General features: G+C 42.4%; 1 protein-coding gene across 3 annotated transcripts in view; it reads right to left on the bottom strand.

Annotated features, from left to right (window-relative positions):
* The window catches only part of ZRANB1 (zinc finger RANBP2-type containing 1), a 42,035-nt gene extending 21,800 nt beyond the window's left edge, over positions 1–20,235 (bottom strand). Inside the window, exons 1-4 of one of the 3 annotated variants that reach the window (XM_027705730.1) lie at positions 20,037–20,235; positions 18,831–18,948; positions 8,803–8,900; positions 7,243–8,093 (exon numbers count right to left, since the gene is read on the bottom strand). In XM_027705730.1, the coding sequence (XP_027561531.1) occupies positions 7,243–8,056 (814 nt within the window). In that variant the 5' untranslated portion in view covers positions 8,057–8,093; positions 8,803–8,900; positions 18,831–18,948; positions 20,037–20,235. Of the gene's footprint in view, positions 1–7,242; positions 8,094–8,802; positions 8,901–9,559; positions 9,581–18,830; positions 18,949–20,036 lie in introns of those variants that run through there. The other 2 variants (XM_027705729.1, XM_027705731.1) reach the window with 2 other exon arrangements.
* Positions 20,236–20,452: the final 217 nt, after the last annotated feature.

A 20,452-nucleotide genomic window follows, 5' to 3' on the forward strand; every position in this document is an offset into this window, starting at 1 on the left:
AAGAACTGCCTGTAATTCCTAACTTCAGTACCACCACTCCAAAATGAGACCTGAATATGCATTTATTGACAGCAGGAGGCACATTCCTACAAAGGCTTTGATTTCTGTGGGATGAGTGAGAGCCTCCAATTCATTAAGTCTATTTAAACAGGGCTTAACAAAACACTATTTACAAGAAATATTACGGAAACATTTACTGATGTTATAATTCACTACATTTCCCAACGCAGAAGTGCCTGATTACTTTCACAAGCAGCCTCTGATCCAGTGCTGTGCCAGCTGGATTATTCCCCCCGACACCCACTGCATTCCCCAGACTGTTAAAATGTCAAAAGGAAGAGTGGCATTTGCCTCAAGATTGTTCCCAGAGCACCCAGGAGCTTCCAGCAGCTCAAGCCTTGTGAGGGCACAGCTCTGGGCAGCTACAAGAGTTACACAAATGCAAACACATCTGATGACTCAGTGCCTGCTCCCGATCCACAGCAGCCACAGCTTTCCTTTAAAGTGGACTCCAGAAACGTTCCTTTGGTGTTGTATCTGAAGATGCACCAGCCTTTGTGTGCCCCCCCTGCACTCCCCCAGAAATTTTGTCTGGCTTAATGCAAAAACTATGACTATAGTCTGGTATCCCAAGGGAGAGGACAGAATGCCAAGTGCTGCACCCAAGTCATGAGAAAATACAACTGCAAGTCAGAATTCTGCATCTACAGGTTCAACTGTGTTCCCATTTTGCAATCCAGGCATTTCCTCTTATTGGAAAACTTCCACAGCACCAGTAGCTGAGGTTTTTTCTTCTTCTAGTAAAGCCCTGACACTTACAAATAGCACAGACCAGGAACTTGCAATCTCAGTATAGATTAGATGATGATAGAGATTAAGAAGACAATTTAAAAAGACTAAATTTTAAAAATATTAAATCACCCAAGAACAACTACTTGTGCCATCTTATTCCTACTAAATCTGTTAAACTACCTTCTTTATTTACCAATATTACCTTTGCTCATATTAAATAAGCCCAGAATTCAGCTTAAGGTGCTATTAAGTTTATTCTTTAGAACATGTAAATATTTAGAGGGTTTAATGCAGTTAAACAAACTTGGAAAATATGCAGCTTACAAGCATATCTAGAAAACCAATTCCCATGTGCCCTAATCACACAGCCCCAGTGACTTCAGAACAGTCAGATATAAAAGTTTCCAAGGAAAATACTACAGCAGCAGCCTTTATTTACTTCACTATCTTTCTGATAGTTCTGGAGCACTGGCTGGCACAACCTGCAAATGAAGCAGGGAAATTCTTTCAAGCAGACTGATGCAGTTCTGCCTATCTGAAGAACAACCTCCTGGATCAGGGATTTCTCTGATTTGAGGAGGCAGCATTGCCACAGTAAAACACGTGTTCTCACATCTGAGTAGACTGCAAAAGGAAACACTTCATCTTAAGGAGGTCATTGTGCCTCTATGTGGGACAATTCCTTGAGCTGCTTGGTACTAGAAGGCAAATCTCTCAAACAACCAAATGATGCATTTCAGAAGTCAGAAATCCAGATAGATCCCTCTGTCACATAGACCAGTGCAGAAACAGAGGCCTGTGCTGCTTCTCTTCTGCTACAGATACAATTGCAAGTGATCTGTATCCTATATACGCTCTGATTTACTCCTCTACAGACTGATCCTGAGATTGGTTTAAGCACCAGAAAGTGAGAGGTTGATCAACTGACCCACTAAAACACAATTCTGACACCTGCTGAGAATCTTAGTGCTCCTTTAAATGCAGAATAGAGAGGAGCTGTGCTTTGAGCACACCAGCTGTAGCATTCTCTGGAGCTGAGTCAGCCCTCAGTCTCTTCCAGCTCTTCACCAGGGGCACATCAGGTGGCCATAAAGAAAGTTTTACTGATAATAAGTGCCCCACAATTTCAGCCTGAAAAGAATTTCTCCTCCTGGAGGAGGAACTGCTTTGCAAGAAAATATGACACATCAAGTCAAAAGAGAGAGGTTGTCAGAAAAACCTTTATGGGCCTCCAACCACACCCTTCTGTTCCTTCTCTTTCCTCATTTCCAGGGCCTCCCTTGTCAGTACCAGCACACAATCAACAGCAGATCACTCTTCAGGTAATGACACTGTGAGACAGAACCTCCTCTGTACTAGATTAAGATAATTCTTCATGCTCAGCAACTTGCATCCCCTTAAAAAAAGAAGCAAATACTTACAAGGAGACATGCACCTTAAACCTGAAGCCATCCAATGCAGAGGATGACTACTGCCTATTATTTTTTCCATGCAAACAGCTCTTACATACAGTCCATGCAGTATGTTTTGAATGTATCATTACAAGACAAAGCAGCCCATATGTAAGAACAACTGTTTAAAGATGTCCTTATCTCCTCTCCAATCTGTCAAAGGTACCCACACCCCTTGCTGCTTGCAGGGTTACACCCTGAAGAAAGGCTGGACAGGGGAAAATCATGTCATTATTAAAGTTAACCATCAGTGCTTCTAAGACAAATTTAAACAACTGGTTCTAACTTTATCATTTAGTCAATTATGTTTAGCATAAAATACCACAGAGTGTTTAAAAAAAGTAGTCAAGAGACCAAAATAAAGTGTGGTTCAGGAATTAAGATTTTCTGCCAAGGAGTAAGGCATGCAGAGTTTTACCTGCTCTGAAAGATACATACACACACAGATGTTGAGCATTTGTGACAGAACAGATTTATAAGGCACAGATGACATACACAACAAGATTTCTCACCCAGGTGAAAGGAATAGGGGAAGGAGACCAGGCTGTACAGCTCACAGCAGGGACCCTTCCACTCTAAACCATCCCAACAGGTCCTGTCTGCCATATCCAGCCAAGGCCAGCCTGGCAGTTCATCACCTCTCAGTGAGTAATTCATGCTGTACTTCCCCAAACACTTCAAGCCTAGACTGACACCAGCAAGGAAATGTGCATGACCCTTCCCCTCCTCCAGCACCTTGTTCCCACCCCTAACACTTCCCACTCCGTTATCACAGCATAAACAGCCCCATCAGGCTTTATCTCCTGATGAGGAAGATGTGATGAGGAAGCCAGTCTGGGCTGACTAAACCAGCAAAACCAACAAACGAAACCCCCTCGGCCCCCACAAAAACATCCCCTAATCAAGCTTCACTTTCCAACATCCCAGCAGGACAGAAATGGGCATCTAGGACAACTTCAGGTGGCAGTGCCTGCTGAAAACACCTTGATTATGTCACTCCCTTCAGGCTGCCTTTATCAATAATACTCAGTGAGGAGTCACAGGCAGTGAAGAGACAGAGCAGGAGGTGTCTCCACCTCTCCCAGACACTTCCCAGCCAACTCCATACCTATGTCTGGACAGGGCAGGGTTTCTGAAGGTGTGGGTAACACATCTGGCACAATTTCAGAGAACTGATGGGGAAAAAAGAAACTCTGTGAGAGAGATAAAGTAGTTGACAAAGGAAAAACTAAGCAGACATATGTAGGAATACTAGGAATGAACCAACAGTCCTTTTAAGGATGTACTGTGGAACAAGATTCATTACAGATTGCTCTAAATACTTTGGATTTGTTTAAGAAACACACAGTTGTTTCTTTCACAGAGCTAAGAAGAATGTGTGCCTACTTGATTTGGGAGGCACCATCCCCACAGGGAAGCCTGGCCTGTGACAGCAGAACCCACCTTGCTAACCTGAAGGAGAAGAGCACACTCTTCTTGTATCAGGCAATAAACAGGTGAAGGAAAAAGGAAAAGGAGAAGAAATGCTGTTTACTTTTCATCTCTGGGCTACAGTTCAAGCACAGCAGTTGAACTCAGAACCCAAGAATCCCCAGCAGTGCCCTGCAGCAAACACACTCTGCCAGCACCACTGTAAAACACAGCCCTGAGTGCCAGGAGAGTGGAAGCTCCAGCAAGTTCTGAAGTGTAAGCCCCAAGTGAACCAACTCTGCTAGACAGGTTTCATAGTGACAATCATCCTCATCCACTTGTACTCCTCAAATCCACAGCCAGCTGGAAGCAGCTTCACCAGGCCCACAGCAACACTTGGTTCTTGCACATCACATTCCCTTAAGCCCCACAGGCCACCAGGACTCTGACAGTCAAAAGACAACAGAGTTTAATTTTAAATATACATTAGTTACCCCCTTCCCCAAGAAATCAGTCACCTTGGACTTCATGTTAACCTTGTTCTAGGCCACTCTGGTAGAAAACATTGGTGTTCCTGTAGAAACCACTTGTAATTCCTCACTGTAATTCAAACTGGCATTTGCAGGAGGCCCTGTTATCCAGCAGCACCACTTAGTACCTACTTGTTCTGCATGGATTTTAATAAATTTTAACCAAATGAATCAGTTCAAAATCTCATTCTTTTGATAAAGAATCACTCAACAGATACATCCACTGCTCCAAAGACAAGTCAATCAAAAAAAAGCCAAGTTCAAGTACATTTACTGGCAGAGTTTGAATGGGGGAATGCCACTAATCCTTCTGATTTGGAAAGAAAACTGACCATCAAGGAAACTATTCATGCTGAGTTGCACTCATCATATTTTGTACAGCCTGGATTTGCAACAAATAGAAGCCTTGATGACATGTTTATTTACTGAGGTGGGTAAAGCAATAATGGGTGTCTTCAACAGAACAAAAAATAAAATACAAACACACACATAGGCACCTTCTTAAACCTACAAAGGATACACATCTATCCCCATGTTTCAGCTAAAAAGAACAGATGTGGAAAAGAGCAGTCTGATATGTGTTTCTAATGAAACCTGACATTAAATATAAAATCTAGTAAAAAGAATTTGTACTACAGTCAAGATGTGAAAAAAAAAAAAAGGAGTTCAACCCAACAGCTGTCCTAAAGTATCAGACATTTTCCTTGTATCTTCTGACAGATAATATCTTCTAAGAGAAAAGAAAATAACCACTCTGCCAAGAATTCCTCCTACTCCTGCTCCTCCAATCTTTATTTTTAACTTCAGGGTTAACTTTAAAAGTTAAAAAGTTAACATCTCTCCTACACGAGACAGACTCAAAGCAAACAGACCCTCCACAACTGACTCAGCTCAAACTGAAGTGGTCTGAAGTTCCCAAATCCTAACAAGGCACAATCTGTCAGCTGGAGTAGGGTAACACACAAACTCTTGGTCATCAATGTTCACAAACTGACTTGACATTTAACACGAACTTGTCCTATTTTATAGTTTTGCTTGGCTAAGGACTGACAAGTGTTCAAGCTAAAAGTTCCCAAGAGCTCCAGCTGGCAAACAAACAGAACAGAACTCACTGAGTCACAATAATGCAGCTGAGTTCAATGGTAAGAACAGATACTTTGGGCAAAATTGTCCAACTGACAGTTAAATTGTTTTAAGTATGTCACAGTAAGGCCACCAACATAAATTTGGCTTATTTCTTTAAAAGTTACTGTTTAAATTGGTATCCCTTTCCAATATATTCTGCAAAACAACCAGATAAAACCACAAAAGAGTCTGTGGAGCTTCCATCAATCTTCCTAAGGTTATTCCTATTACAAGGGGTATTTGGAAAAACATGACATCTGGGATATACCAAATGAAATTACCCACCTTTCATTTCAGAATTAACAGCTTTAGCTGCTGTTTTTTTTACCCTCTCTGTTTAAGATAGAGAAAGGAATCCATGAAACCTTTCAGCAGAACAGCAACAATCAGCACACAACTCCACCTGCATTCTGGCTTTCTCACCAAGATCCCTTTAAACTCTTTTCCAAGAGCCAAACCATTATTACCTTACAAAACTTGATGAGCATAGTTTTGAGTTTCACGTGTGACTACACAGTCACAAGCAATGTTAAATACTCACAAAACCATGTTCTTAAATATAAACACAACCCTTCCCACAGATTAAACCTGGAAGCGTGAAATATTTTAAGTAACACTGCAATAGTGAAAAAAGAAATCACTTCTCAAAAATCAGAGGAAAAAATCCCCTAATATTTATTACAATAGGTATCAGAATGCAAGATATAGACTATTGTCAGGCACAGGAATGACCTACAACGACTGATCCTTGGCATTTTATAACTTACAAAATACCACAGAGAATTTCAACTGCTTTATTTCAGAAGAAAAAAAAAAGCATATAAGGATTTAAAGATACCAGGAGATACTGAGACATCTATTTTCAAAAGGAAATGTTCTTGTCTAACTATTCACACAACACAAAAATAAACTGGTTTATAATCTCAGAGAAACCAAACACGAGATACCCATAAAAACATTTAGACCTGATCTAAGATATTAAGTAAAGCAGCTCCACGAATTAGCTTTTCAATTACAACCACCATGCAGTGACTTTGTGAAACATTAAGGAACAGCATGAGACATACTAGTGGAGCCATAGTTTCATATGAAGTGTTTTACTCTAAAAATAGTTGAGTATTTCAAGTGTTGAACCTGCTCGTGTGCTGGGGCACAGGATATCTGCTTCTGGGAAGCTACAGCACAAAAGTTAACTCACAAGGTCTCTGTTCTCTAACAGCACTGGGAGAATAACCCAGAATTTCCTTAGGAAAGCACTAAAATACAGAACAAAACTGGTGTTTGAATGTTTTTGAAGCAGTTGACTGCTGAAATACTTTCAGAAAGCCTGTAAACATTTACAACGCAGTAGCTGTATTAATACAACATTATTACTTTCAAGGTCAGTATTACACATGCAGTTTCTTGGAGCTACATATTTTGGTGTTATTTTTAACATCTGACAGAGCATCTTGTACTGTTGCGAGCTCTACACTGTTTACAAATACTCCCAAGCTGCAGCTGCTGACTCTACAAGCATAGCTTGCCATAGCAAAAAGAAGAGCTATTTTAATTACCCAGTAATGGCATTTTTTACAGTACTATATACATCAGTGTTCTGTAGACTGGCCTTTGTAATTTTTCCACCTTTTAATGATTACATGGAAAACCAGCATTTGGTTACAAGGATATCCATTTCTATGAAAGGTCAAAAAAGTTCAAGCACACTTGGGAAACACGTGTAACCCCGTTCAGATTATGGATGAACTCCACAGCCTCTCTCAGCAGGTGCTATTTCAGGAACTTCTACATTTGGCTTACTTTTTAAAATGGAAATGCAGAGATAAAAAAAACCTGGTTTGAAATCAAATGCCAAGCTACTGTTTTAATTCTTCATTCTCCCAAAATACTTAACCACAGGCATAACAGTAGAAGGCAGCAGGAAAACAACTTACCGACACACGCATTTAGGAACAGCCAGTCAGTCTTTTTCATTCTATTTTTTATTTGCTTTAGTTTTTTGAAGTCGACTTCAAGTTCCTCCTTGCTGCCAACAGCTCCAGCCAACTCAATTCTTTGGAAGTCCATTTTCACATCGGATTCACGTTTGGTTGTGGGTGGAGATCTTCTTTGGCTATTTCCACTACTACAGCTCCCCCTCCACCGAGCCCTGTCCTGCTCGTTTATGATGGAAGAAGCCTCTTCTGTGTCTGCCAGTTCTATTGCTTCGATGTTGTTGGGCCTGGGGTGGTCACACACAACACATTTCCTGGCCTTCGCCCAGTTTTCGTATGTACAAACAGAACAAGTCCAGTGCTGAGCCCTTGTGTTCAGTTTATTTCTGTCATTGTACTCCTCGCACGGATCAACGGCAAAGGGGACCGGCCGGGACCCAGAGCCCGAAGACTGAGGGGACTCTGTGGGGCTCCTGGTCCTACGCTGAGACAAGCACTGAGTGCACCTGATGGCCCTGGGCCAGTTCAAGTACGTGCACATGTGGCACGACCATTTATTTGCGCTTTCCATGCTGTAGGATGATTTAACCCTTGGTCTTGCACTAGAATCCGGGCATATCAAAGGACTGCTCCCTCCTTCGGTGCTCGTGGGATCCCAGTCTCTGCCGATGTCACTGGAACCACTTTTGAACGGATCTTCCGTGATAATTGTTCCACTGGGCCTCTGAGCACGACACATGGTGCATTTGATTGCAGAGGGCCAGTTTTCATATGTACAATACTCACAAGCCCATTTAATTCCACGCTCTGTCATCGTGCACTTCTTGAAATGAGCTGCGTCGGGCAGAAAGCTGGGGAGTCACAACACACCGTTAGTACACTGTGCCTGCACAGGAGCTGCTTCAAACCAAAAATAAATGAGATTTAACCCAGCTGATACAAAAATCAGGCTGGGTAAACAGGCAATCTTTGTTATTGATACTATTACAACCACTGTGAAAAGGGTAAAACTTGAATTAACAGCATTTTGCATGGAGAATTCAGGATTTCCTAGTGCAGAAATGAGAAAAAACCCTTTCTTGCATTTGTGGGATTCTTCAAATTTGCACAGAGGGTTCCAAACAAATTCAGAAAACTGATACGCATTAAGCACTGAGAACACTGGAGAAGAGACCAGTACAGCTACAGAAACAAGCCATAAATATTAAATTATTAAAAATCAAACTCAGTATGAATACAGCGGTACAAGAAAAGGAACACAAAGTTTAGAGATCCTGTAAGGTCTTGTAATAGACCTCACTAGATCTGGAAGGAAGGAGAGTATCAGATGGGCATATCAGTTCTTTTGGAAAAGGAGAGTGTAGGAATTCACATAAAATGCATGTATTTGAAAATTTCACACGTACTTAACCAAGATTAGGCCTTGACTGGACATCACCTATAACAGTAGTGTGAGGAAGTGAAAATACCACTTGAAAGCAAGCACAAACTGTGTGTGTTGGCAGGCTAACATGGTATTTTTATTCTACAAATTCAGATTTCAATCCAAATCCAACTCACTTTTTCTCTACTGAAGAGGGGATTCTGTCTTCATGCTGGCTCAGACCTTTTCCTTAGATTGCCAAATACGAAGGATGAGACTAAGCAGATAAGTATTCCTGTAAACAAAATAAAAACAGACTCATTATAGGTTTCCTACTGGACCTGAGCAACCAGAAAGTTAATTATTAAATGCCACACCTATTCTGATCCCAATTTAGTTGGTTAAACCCAGTCATGACCTGCTGAGACTAAGAGAGATTGGTTAAAATAAACCAGTATTTATAAAGAACCGGTTGCCACACAAGTGACCAATCTGCTGAAGTAAAAGAAGTACATCGAAGCAACATCAAGTTCACAACTGCAATCTGCAACTTAGGATGAGGAAGCCAAAAAAAGCTTTGTGTAGAGAGTAGAATAGAGGGAAAGGGTGAGGCAGGTAGATAATGGACAAATAGGCAAATGCATACAGTATTTCCTCCCTTACCACAGATTAGTTACCCAACATATAAGGCTCAACAATGTGCTGTTTTAAGCATGCAAAACTGATTAAAATACTAATTTGTCACATCAGACTGTCATTTCTTATTCATCATATTGCAGCTCTCTCTGTTGCCTACAGAACACCGAGAGCCCAATAAACAAAAACTCAGGAGTTACACAACAGGATTCAGTTCAAAACTGGACACATCAAACTAAAAATTAGTTATCCCCGTTCCCCGATTATTAAATGTTTTACGAGTTAGTACATTCGTCACTGCAATACCTTCACACACACCTTGCCCTACAAGGCATAGCTAAACGTCCACTTGATTTGTCACCCTTATTCCTACTGTCTCCTTCTGAGGACTCCAGGCACACACGGGATTTTTCCAGCAGCTCTGCTGATCTATTCACCAGATCAGGTGGCTGCATGAATGAGGGGCTATCGCATGGCCGGACCAGGGGGCAGGGCAGGACTATCCTTTTCTGAGTGATCCATATTTATGCTCCATGAAGATGAGCAATCAGGAACACAGAAAGCTTTCCCATAAAGCTCGGGTTCCAACATCACTTGTTTGAACAGCCTGCAGAGCACTTCACTCCCACCTATACGTTATGAAAGTGTGCCAGGCTGAGGAATGTGCTGAGAAGGCAATTACAGTTCCTACTGCTTCCCCTCCACCGTGCCTCAGAGATGTCCATGCCCAAGTAGCATGAGAAAAAGGAGCAGGATCATACAAGGATCCCTGTATCTTTAATAAAGTAAGGGAAAAATACATACATATATACAGGAGAATACAAAGTCAACTTGATTTTACTAAAGGTGACTTCATAAAGAAGGCTTTTCAGGAACTTCAAGGAAAAAAGGTTTCTCTACTCCATAGGTAAACTAAAGCTTTACCAAAACACCTCCTATATGAGTATAGTAGACACTAGGTTTATCTATTCAATTTGGTGAAGGTTTTTTCCCCCAACTCTCAAGGTTTTTAATTACTTTCTAAATAAGCTTATTCTCTCTAGAAAGAGTAGAGCTTTCTGAGGAATTAAAAGTTTTCTAGTTAGAAATGTAAGGGAGTTGAACATGCTTTCCATTAAAGACAAGGCAGAACACACTGCCCGTGCACCTGCCCACTGCCAGCAAAAATTATGCCACTGAGGACCACCAGAAAGTGGCTGTCCCAAAATTCCAATGCTTGAGAATAATTCCTACCGAAGCTGGTATGGTTTGAGCAGGTGATGCTTCCAAAGAGACCCGTATGCAACGTGTGACGGGTACCTGTAACTGTAAATGCAGCCTCTTACCTGCCCTAGTTTGTGAAGTCTTAAATAGCTCCCATTTCAGACAAATCCCAACACACATTTGGGATGGGGTAAGAAAACGAGGCATCATCTGTTTAAGTGATATTAAGACTGAGAAAGGAGACTGCAGCTCAAGTTGGAAAGCAGCTGGCTACAAAAACAATCTAAACAAGTACTGGGATAGCACTTAGGAAACTAAATAGCTCAGGACATCCCGCGCTACCGAAAAGCTTTCATATATATCACAAGATTAGGTTTTTAGCTGCAATTATCCTCTGTGCCCCTTAAAGAGCAGATGCTTTCAGATGTAATTCTTAGAGAGGCTGAGTCTCTGCAGCTTTGAAAGCCTCTGAGATATGAGCTCACCACCTCCTAACAGAAGGCCTCGGGTTATTATGAAGTAAAGAATATAAAAAGGCTCAATGGAGCAATGCAATTTCTCTTCCTTGACAGCTCTGCCAACACCCACTATGGCAAGGAAATTCAGCACTTTCCTGTATTGGTTTTTTGGGGTTTTTTTTTTACTGTTAGGTCTCAGTCTGATCCCCCAACTGCATCCCACAGACCCAACCAAATTTGTTTTCATCAGGAACTGTAGTGACAGGACACGGCAAAATGGCTTCACATTTGTAGATTAGATGTTAGGAAGGAATTCTTCCCTGTGAGGGTGGTGAGGCCCTGGCACACGTTGCCCAGAGAAGCTGTGGCTGCCCCAACCCTGGAAGTGTCCAAGGCCAGGTTGGACGGGGCTTGGAGCAACCTGGGATAGTGGAAGGTGTCCCTGCCCATGGCAGGGGGTGGAACAAGATGAGCTTTAAGGTCCCTTCCAACCCAAAACATTCTGTGATTTTACAATCCTATGATTTCCAGCTGATACAGCACCACCACCCAGCCACTGAGCAGTTTGAAGCTTATTGCATTTTTTCCCAATTACTTCTTTGACTCTGTTTTCAAGTTAACTTGTTATTTTAGATTCTTCACAGAGGAGAAGCTGAATCATGGAGTAACCTCTCTGACAAAGAAATAGCAACACAGTGACTGTGAAGTGCAGGTGCATGTTTTAAAGTCCAAAAAGCATGAGCTGACAAGAAATTAAAACCCACAGAACTTCAAAAAAGTTCCAGTTGATCAGTTTAGACAGTGCACTAAATACCTTCTGGACAGACTAGTATGATAACTCACTACACTGAAGAGACAAATATGTTAAGTTCTGATAAATGAGGAACAAACAAACAAAAAAAATCAAAACCTTATCAGGCCACCCTTTTACTAAATAAAGTAAGTGAGCAAAGGTCACCTAGAACGAGTAGAAATTTGTCTTTTGCTTTGTTTCAACTTTTAAGACTATTCTTCTTTGTAGGTGCATGGGAAAATGCAAAAGGGCTCACAGAAATCGGGAAGAAATAACAAAGTTCTCAAATATCACTTTTATGACAGGATATTTTACACTCCCCTGAATTTAATTATTCACTGTGTCCAGAAAATGTTTTCCTTTGGCTCCAACAAGGAACAATATGGAGCTCCACTTCATTAAATGATCAAACTCTTCCCTGTAAACAAGCCAGATGCTGATTTAGACTGGTCTACACTACGGATTTTTTGCTGGGATGGTGCTGGCATCTGTGCTGGCTGAAACCTTATGTAATTACACCCATCAAATCAGTGTTCCCACCTTAAACTCCTTTTGTTCACGTGTACAAATTCTGGACCAAAGCTAACGCTTCTGTATTTACAGGGAAAAGGAAGCTCAGGTGCCAACTTCAGCCTTCAGCAACACTTGAAAGACAAGAAGATCCATCCTCCTTCCCCACATGCAGCTGCCTCTCTTAGGCTGCTCCAAAAAGAAAGCCAGGTTGGCTTATTTATTTTAAAAACAGTGAAGCAACTTTTCAGAGGAACAAAATAAGCAGAAGCATCTTGTTCTGAGAGTAAGAGATCTCTATAACCAAATGCAGAATCAATTAACTCATCAGTTCATAAGCATGAGAGTAACACCTTTCTCACATCTCTGCCTAATTTTCCAAGGTGGAATTTTACCTTTTGTTCTCTTAACTCACTAAACTTAGTTACTCTTCCTTCAACCACTCCCTCTTCTTGGATGATGGCTTTCTCCAGAATTCAGTATAAGCCTCAACAGATCACTATATTAAAAACAGAAAACTTGAGCCTGGGCTTCTATAATTTGAAGGGAACTAACAATAAGCTCCATTGTCATCTCTGCAAATTAATTTTAATAAAATTAAGAACACTGACCTTGTCAATGGGACAACCAAATCAGATCAGCACTGAGTCTGGAAGCTTTGCAGTAGGGGCAATATCTATATATTATAACAAAGACTGGAAAGATTACTGCAAAGTAATAAATGTAGAAGCATTTCCTGTATTAGCCTGAATAGACCAAAGCAAGGAATTTAACAAGCAAGCATAGTTAGCTTTGCTTATTAGGGAAGTTCTTCAAAAATGAAAGGATTCTGCCCCAAACAGATCAGCAAAAAGGAGAAAACACTCTGTTATCTCAGGAAAAGAGCACTTAAGTAATTTTCTGCAAGCTGCTCTACGAGGTGGGGTTTTTGCTTGGGAAATTTTGCTTTTCTCCACAGAACACCAGCTGGCTGTTTGCAGAGCAGGCAGAGGAACTGCTCTCAGACTGCAGCAGTCACAAAATGCAGAAAACCCCTTTGCTACCAAACACAGACACAAGAGCTATGATGGGAGATGGAGGCTTCTGTCAAACTTCATTATCCTGCCCATCCTCATCCCAGCAACTGCACTGCTCCAAACACACAGGGATCACCTCTGCTCCTCTGAGCACTAGAGCTGTTCCTCCACTCCTACTAGCAGGGATAACAGGAAGAATGCTGCTGTCTTGAGAGAAGCATCATCCAGTTCTCAATTCTCTTAAAGACCAAACCGTTGCCATGTAAATCACAACACAGTAAGTATTAACTTTTGAAAACATTCAGAAGTCTGTTCATTGGGTGAATTCCGACAAGCTTCATTTACATACAATTAATAACAGATTGCTTTCATTTTGATTTATGGAGTCATATCTCATTTCAAAGCATCTTAAGTCTACTTTATTAGGTATTTAGGGCATTCAGAAAAATTACGCTGATTTGGCATCAGCTTTCTTTTCAATATTCTCCTCACACTTCCAATTCAACTGCTGACTTTTCATAAGCAAGAGAATTTATCTGCAGTTTTAATGCAAGAGGATGCCCAATTTTGTAAATGTTCTATGCAGAAAGAAGCCAAACAGTCAGGAGGCTACAGATCTTTGGAGACATCTGAAATACAAGACTGACAATGAATTTTACAATTCAGTCTGAAATTTAATGTAAACAGACTCTTCGGTAAAAGCTGAAAACACAACCCAGAATTAAGAGATATTTGAGAGCAGTAAACATTCCCTCTTTCTGCTGTCTTTTTTTATTTTAATGTTTACCCCTTGAAGCATTTTTGTGCTCTTACCCACTAGAGTTAACCCTGTTGTGTAAACTGCAAAGTACACGTTTCCATTTTATCTGTTACTCATCTCCAATGGGTCAAACCCCATACAGCTCTATAAAATTTGCGACTAAAACCTACGAAAATCTTAACTGCTGAAAACAGCCTATAAAAACTCAGCAGCAGCAGTTTGCAGTTCAGTCTTCTCCCTTTTTCAGGGTTGTTTTTTTTGTTTTAAACTCAATTAGAAGTGAATAACTATCCAGATAATATGTTACTACACATTAGGACAGACTAAATACGACTGACTGCTTAGAAACCAATACCATTTGGGCAAACACGGGTAAGCAGATCAACAGTTACATAATACACAACATCTCCCACACAATACTAATCAAAAACCAGGCAAAGTGACTTAAAATAATGAGCTATGATAGAACATTTGCATAACTACAGCCAGCAGCATTTAATGAATCTGACCATGAACAGTCAGCAACAGATGAATACTGACTCAAGATCTACAGTAACAAACACATAATAAAACACAACAGAACTGTTAAAACTTCATTTTTAGAAAGACATTAGCCTTGGACAAAGTATAGAAGGTGAACAAGATGTTTCTTTATAAAAAGTGAGGTCAAACACAAAAACAGTTTATCTGTGTTTAGACTATGCCTAAAACACGAGACCCGTTTTTGCTTAGCTCTCAGCCGTCCTCACACACGAGGGGAGGAAAACCAGATGTCACACTGTGACTGGAACCACACTGTGGAGTCAGACATCAAAACTTTAAAACACTTAAACCTGTCCAACAACAGGAACATTACACTGAGACTTGTCCATTTTCCAGTAATTATCCCCTGGACCTCCTCAGTGCTGGCTGACCATAAATTAGAGCATGGCTACAACACACACAGAGTCACCATTTGGTGGAGGAAAACCACCTGCCTCCAAAGGAAACGTGGAAACACACACTCAGCATCCACTGTTGGGGAGTTTACTCCTAATTAATGGCAAGCCACGTTCAGGTACAGTGAAGGACTGTCTTTGGTACATGCATTTGGCATACACTTAAAAGACTAATTCCAGTTCCAGTGAGCAGAACAAGCCACACTCATTTTATCCAGCTCTTCCTAAGATGCTGGCTACCAGATAAGATACCAAAAAGAGGGGAAAAGTTAAAAAGAGGAGTAAAAATGCTATTATTACAGCACAGAAAATCCACTACTGTCTACATTGCTGCTTAACACAGTGCAAAGAACTAGTGTCAAATACCACAAGAAAAACAAATTCAAACTCCTTCTAGAGACGGAGCGATATCAGTCCTTTTTTTTTAAATCACTTTTTTTTAAACCTTATGATTAGTAATTTCTATTTTGTTCATAATACATATTCAACAACCCTAAGTTAACCACTGCAAGATACTCTGCACTGCTAGAAAGTTTCAGAGTAAAGCAGTAAAAATAGTTTCTGGGGGTGGGAGTAACTTTCTACTAGAGGCAACACTGAACAACCTTCTTTAAATAAACCCTTTAAAAGCCAGGAGGTGACAATTATTTTTGTCCCTGCCAAGCTAAACAGTAATGAAGAGGTCAAAAATAAAAGCAAATAGTCCAGCAGACCATCCCAGCCCTTCAGTAAGATAAAAATGAGCCTCTCAACAGGCACCCAGTAAGGGGAAGCCTTTGCAGGTAAAAGCTAAACCACAGGCCCATCTGACAGAAGGTGTAAATGACAATTCAAAGTATTCCTGACTTACAAGGGCAGTTGAACTATTAAAAAAACATGAGTATATACTCGACACTTCTTGAAGCTAAGACCTGTAGAGTGAAGCTGTTCCAGGGGACTATTCAGATAAAGCAAGGAATAAATATGCCAGCTGTCTCTACTCAATCCCTGCTTAGATACTGGGAAGATGAATGGGGACACAAGGAATACTTTCAAGCCCATTAGCCTGAGAGAAGTGCAAGTCAGGGCTCACACAATGCACTCACAGTCCTCACTGCCACAAGAACCAGGATTCTCTCATAAACCAACAATCACCATCACAAAGCAAATTCCCTACTTTTTTGCTGAAATTATACACATTTGAGAGATTTATGACAGTTGTTTTTCTTCCCAGATATTCACCTGCCTCTGCACCAAGAGTCACACAGTTTTCAAAGGAGTGCGTGCAACTTTAAACCCACTAAAAGATTACTTGACCAAAATAGTTCTAATCCACTAAAAAAAAAAACAACACACCAAACCAGACCACTCAAATTTATTTTTCTTTCCAGGGTCACATAAATCATGGTTCTGAGTTTTCTTCAGTTCAGGAAAACCAACTCCTCAATATCTAGACATTATCATAACTTACAGAAGTTTCTTAGTGCCTGTAAACTCCTCAGTAACCCACAACTTTTTCTGTTTTATCAAAAACAACTACTCAGAACTAGATGCTGAGTCAAATCAAAGAATTACAGGGAGGATTTTTAAACCTTAACATTTGATTACAGAAGGCAAACATAACCCAAATAAAACATCACTTATTAGAAATAACAAAAAAAACCCCAAACCATGCAGTAGTATCCTTGTTTTAAGAACAAGCAGAACAGATTATATCAGGACAAATTCAAATAACCAAAGGGAAAAATGCCAACTTAATTATATCTCCTGTATAGTGGAAAATGCAAAAGGGTTGCAAATTTGGCTGCTTCATAGGCAAGATGTTCTGCACATACCAGCCACTACCACTCTTTCCAATACATTTGCCTCACATGTTCCTTTTAAAAATCTACTTTTTCTTCTTTATTGAACCAAAGTCTCCATGTCAGCCTCCTCTTGAAGACAGTTTCCTCTTCAAACATCACTTTGCTCATTCCCTGCTCCACTCCCTCCACACTTTCTTTCTCTACTCTTCAGCAAAATGAGTTTCTGCATAAATAGTACAGAGGCACAGAAAAAAAGTTGTTTTTAAAAACACTAGGTGGATACAACCTCAGTTTGACCACAGAGCTTCTGAACACTTGCCCATCCCAGGGAAGAAGGAAATACAAAATCATCCGTCTTGTTATAGATTAATGTGTTCTCAAAATTGTTACTGAAGTGCTACAGCTCTTCTTCTAAAGTATATTAACTGGTAAACCCTACAGAGATAATTATTAATCTTGCATGTCAAGAAAATCCCAAAAGAAATAACTACAGAGGTGTGAGAAGCTGCGTCTCAGCCACTGATGGTGCAAAAATGAGCACAGTCACAACTCTGTGCAAGATGAAAAATGGCAGCTATGACAGAAATGCTACAAAAAGGTACCAGAAAAGTGTCTGAATTCTGAATGTTTGAGATCTTAATTTGAAGACAGACGTTTCCTTTTTAAGGTATAACAACTTCCAGTCAATTGACATTACAAAGTTATAATTATCTCTGTTATTTCACTGATTTTACCAAGTTCTGCCATTTGACAAGTGACGAACTCTTCGTCAGGTGTGTTGAAAGAAAATTCTCTTTCCAATTTTGCACCGTTTCCCCCTTCATTTGCAGTACTACTTGAAAAAAAAACACAAAACCAACAAAAAATTAAGAACTCTGTTACAGCTAAGCCAGCCATTTTCAGCTGCCAAACTAAAGTTTAGTTCCATTTTAGTACCAGGAGACTGTGGATCATAACTCATGCAGTTAAAATGAGGATTACTTGTTGACATCAATTTTGAACAGCCCAAAATAATCCACTCTTCAAATTTTGGGGGGAGGAAGGGGAATGAGATTACTAAGAGAACTGGCAGCAGCAGTTTAAATGCTTTGCTGTGATTAGTAGAGAGCACATTATTATAAAGAATGTATTGATCTGGAGTTGTGCACAGTCTGACTGCAGAACTGATAAGGCAAAGAGAAGCTGGAAAGAGAAACGTTGACACCGAGTTAATACCACATGAAGGAGCCAGTAAATCTCACTTTAAAATGCCTCAGAGAACATTTGATTATTTGATTGACTGTATTAAAAATAACCAACCATTCAATCAGTAAAGTATTTCCTACTTATTTACAGGTCCTTCTTCCAAAGGGCGCCAAAGATGGGTGGGAATTCCCATCCCTGAGGAATTCATATGTCCAACAACACGAATTAGTGGTCATACACAAGGCTAAATAAGACTGAAAACATTCCCTTGACCAATTCTGCACTCTAACTAGTCTGCAATATAAGTCATGCTTCTGTGATGAATCCCGCTCATGCTTTTATGCCACTCAGCATTCCAATTAAATTAATATTTGTAATTATACTTCTGAGAAAATGCAAATGGACACAACTCCACAAAATCAGATTATGGCCTCACTGGTCACCTCCACCTGCCTGTCCTTGCTTAAGGAGCGTAAGGAAAAGTAAAGGTAGTCATTTTTTTTCCTTCAAGAGAATTACACCACATAATTAGAGTTTCACAAATCCCATGAAACACAATGCATCTAAAAGCTCTATTGCCTTTTAATGCTGTGACAGACTTAAACCAGAGGTGATCTTTTATATGTGCCATGCCAGACTCCACATGCTGAGACACCAACTCAGCCTGGCCTTTGGAAGGAGGTCAATAAAAGAGTTCCAGAACACCTCCTGCTGCTCTCACCTGTTTCACCCTCTCTGAGTAACCACTGAAAAAAGGGATGGGGGAGGGAAGAAATGAGCTTCACAAAGCTCTTCTGCAGCCACCAAAGACCAGACAAGCAGAAGGAAAAACAAAACTAAGTACAACAGATCTCTCCTGAACTACTGCTAAAAGGTTCTGCTTATATCAGAATGAGCTTTAAGAAGAGAAAGGAGGGAGTTACCACACAGAAGACATCTCACCTTTCAATTTTTGCATCAACAAAGGTATCAATGCCCTGGACTCACATGGCAGCCCCACCACTTGTGACACAGCAGCAGCTGGTGAGCAGAGACTGTTCAGGCACAGCACAAAGCCCGGCTAAAAAACAACGTTTGTTTACTACACCAACCTCCAAGAATTCCAGAAAAAGTTGTCATTATCGCCGTGACTGAAAGTCCCGTGGCAGCAGAAAGTTCTCAGCAGCCGGGCTGAGCCGGCCATGCAGGACACCGGGATGGATCGTATCCCATCCCTTCTGCCACCCGCTGCTCCCGAGGGAGCGGTGTCTGCTGTGGGGACGGGTGACCGAGGGCTGGGAGGAATGACCCCTGTCACTGCCGAGGAAGGATTCGCAGACACATCCAGAGGGCTCACAGACACTTCCCTGACCTCCGCAGACAAGTTTATCTCCTCCTGCCGGGAAGCTGCTGCGGGCTGGGGCTGTGAGGGCAGACGGAAAGGCGCTGGGAGCACGGATTACCGAGCTTTGCCTCGCTCCTTAATCCAACTTTTCCGATTTTTGTTTTAACTTCGGTTCACAAAGACAAGCTAAATTCTGAAATACTTCCCGCACCGTTCTTTACTCCCGATAAAAGCCTCGACAATACGCGATCGCAGAACCACAGAATGAATCACGGATTGGTTTGGGTTGAAAGGGACCTTAAAGCCCATCCAGTCCCACCCCTGCCATGGGCAGGGACACCTTCCACTAGACCAGGTTGCTCCAACCTGGCCTTGGACACTTCCAGGGACAAGCAATACCATGGAAGTTCTGCCGGCCAAAATCCACAAACCCATCGCTCCCACCACTTACTCCGCCACGGCGCGTGCAGATCCACACGGGCACATCCCGAAAGGAATAAAAGCCAGCCAGGAGGGGGGCGGGAGGCAGCGGGAGAGCGGCAGCACAGGCATGATCTCACCGGGCACCCCGAGGCTCCGCTGCCCGGGGTCTGGAGCACCGGCCACGGGGAGAAAATCCGAGTTTCCTGCCTTCGTACCGCGGGCAGCCCTCCCTCACAAGCCCTTCCAGGCGGGACACGGATCCCAGCGGGATGCGGGGCCGCCTCCCCACCGCCTCCCCTGGGGGTCCCCGCCGGGGCCGGCTCCGCTCGCCCCCGTCCCCCCCGCGCCCCCTCGCCCCGCAGCGCTCCCCGAGGAAGGCAGAGCGTGCACAGGGGCTTTACCTCTCCGGCTGGATCCGTTCCTCAGTCCCTCAGGAACACGCTCGCAGCGCTGGGAGCCGCCTGCGCCCCGCGCCGCCCCCCCCCCTCCCCCCGCTTCCCCCCCGCTCACGACATGGTCTCTCCCGAGGCGCCGCGGCTGCCGCGGCCGCGGGCGCTCCCACTCGGCGCGGCGGGGGGGGGGGAGGCCGTGCCCGCGCTGCTCTAATGGCGGCGGCCGGAGCGGCCCAAAGCAAAATAAACCCCCGCACGGCCGAGCCGCACGTCAGCGCCGCCTGCCGCCCTGCGCAACGCCCATTGGCCGGGCCGCGCCCGCCCTCCGCCAACCGGCGGGCGGCTCTTTGCGCAGAGCGGTGAGGTCATCGCTGCCGCGGGGCGCCGGGCGCGGCGCGGCCGCCAGGGGGCGCCGCCCGCCCCGG

Source organism: Neopelma chrysocephalum, unplaced genomic scaffold (assembly GCF_003984885.1).
Source record: "Neopelma chrysocephalum unplaced genomic scaffold, ASM398488v2 Primary Assembly neopelma1_347, whole genome shotgun sequence".
NCBI lineage: Eukaryota > Metazoa > Chordata > Aves > Passeriformes > Pipridae > Neopelma > Neopelma chrysocephalum.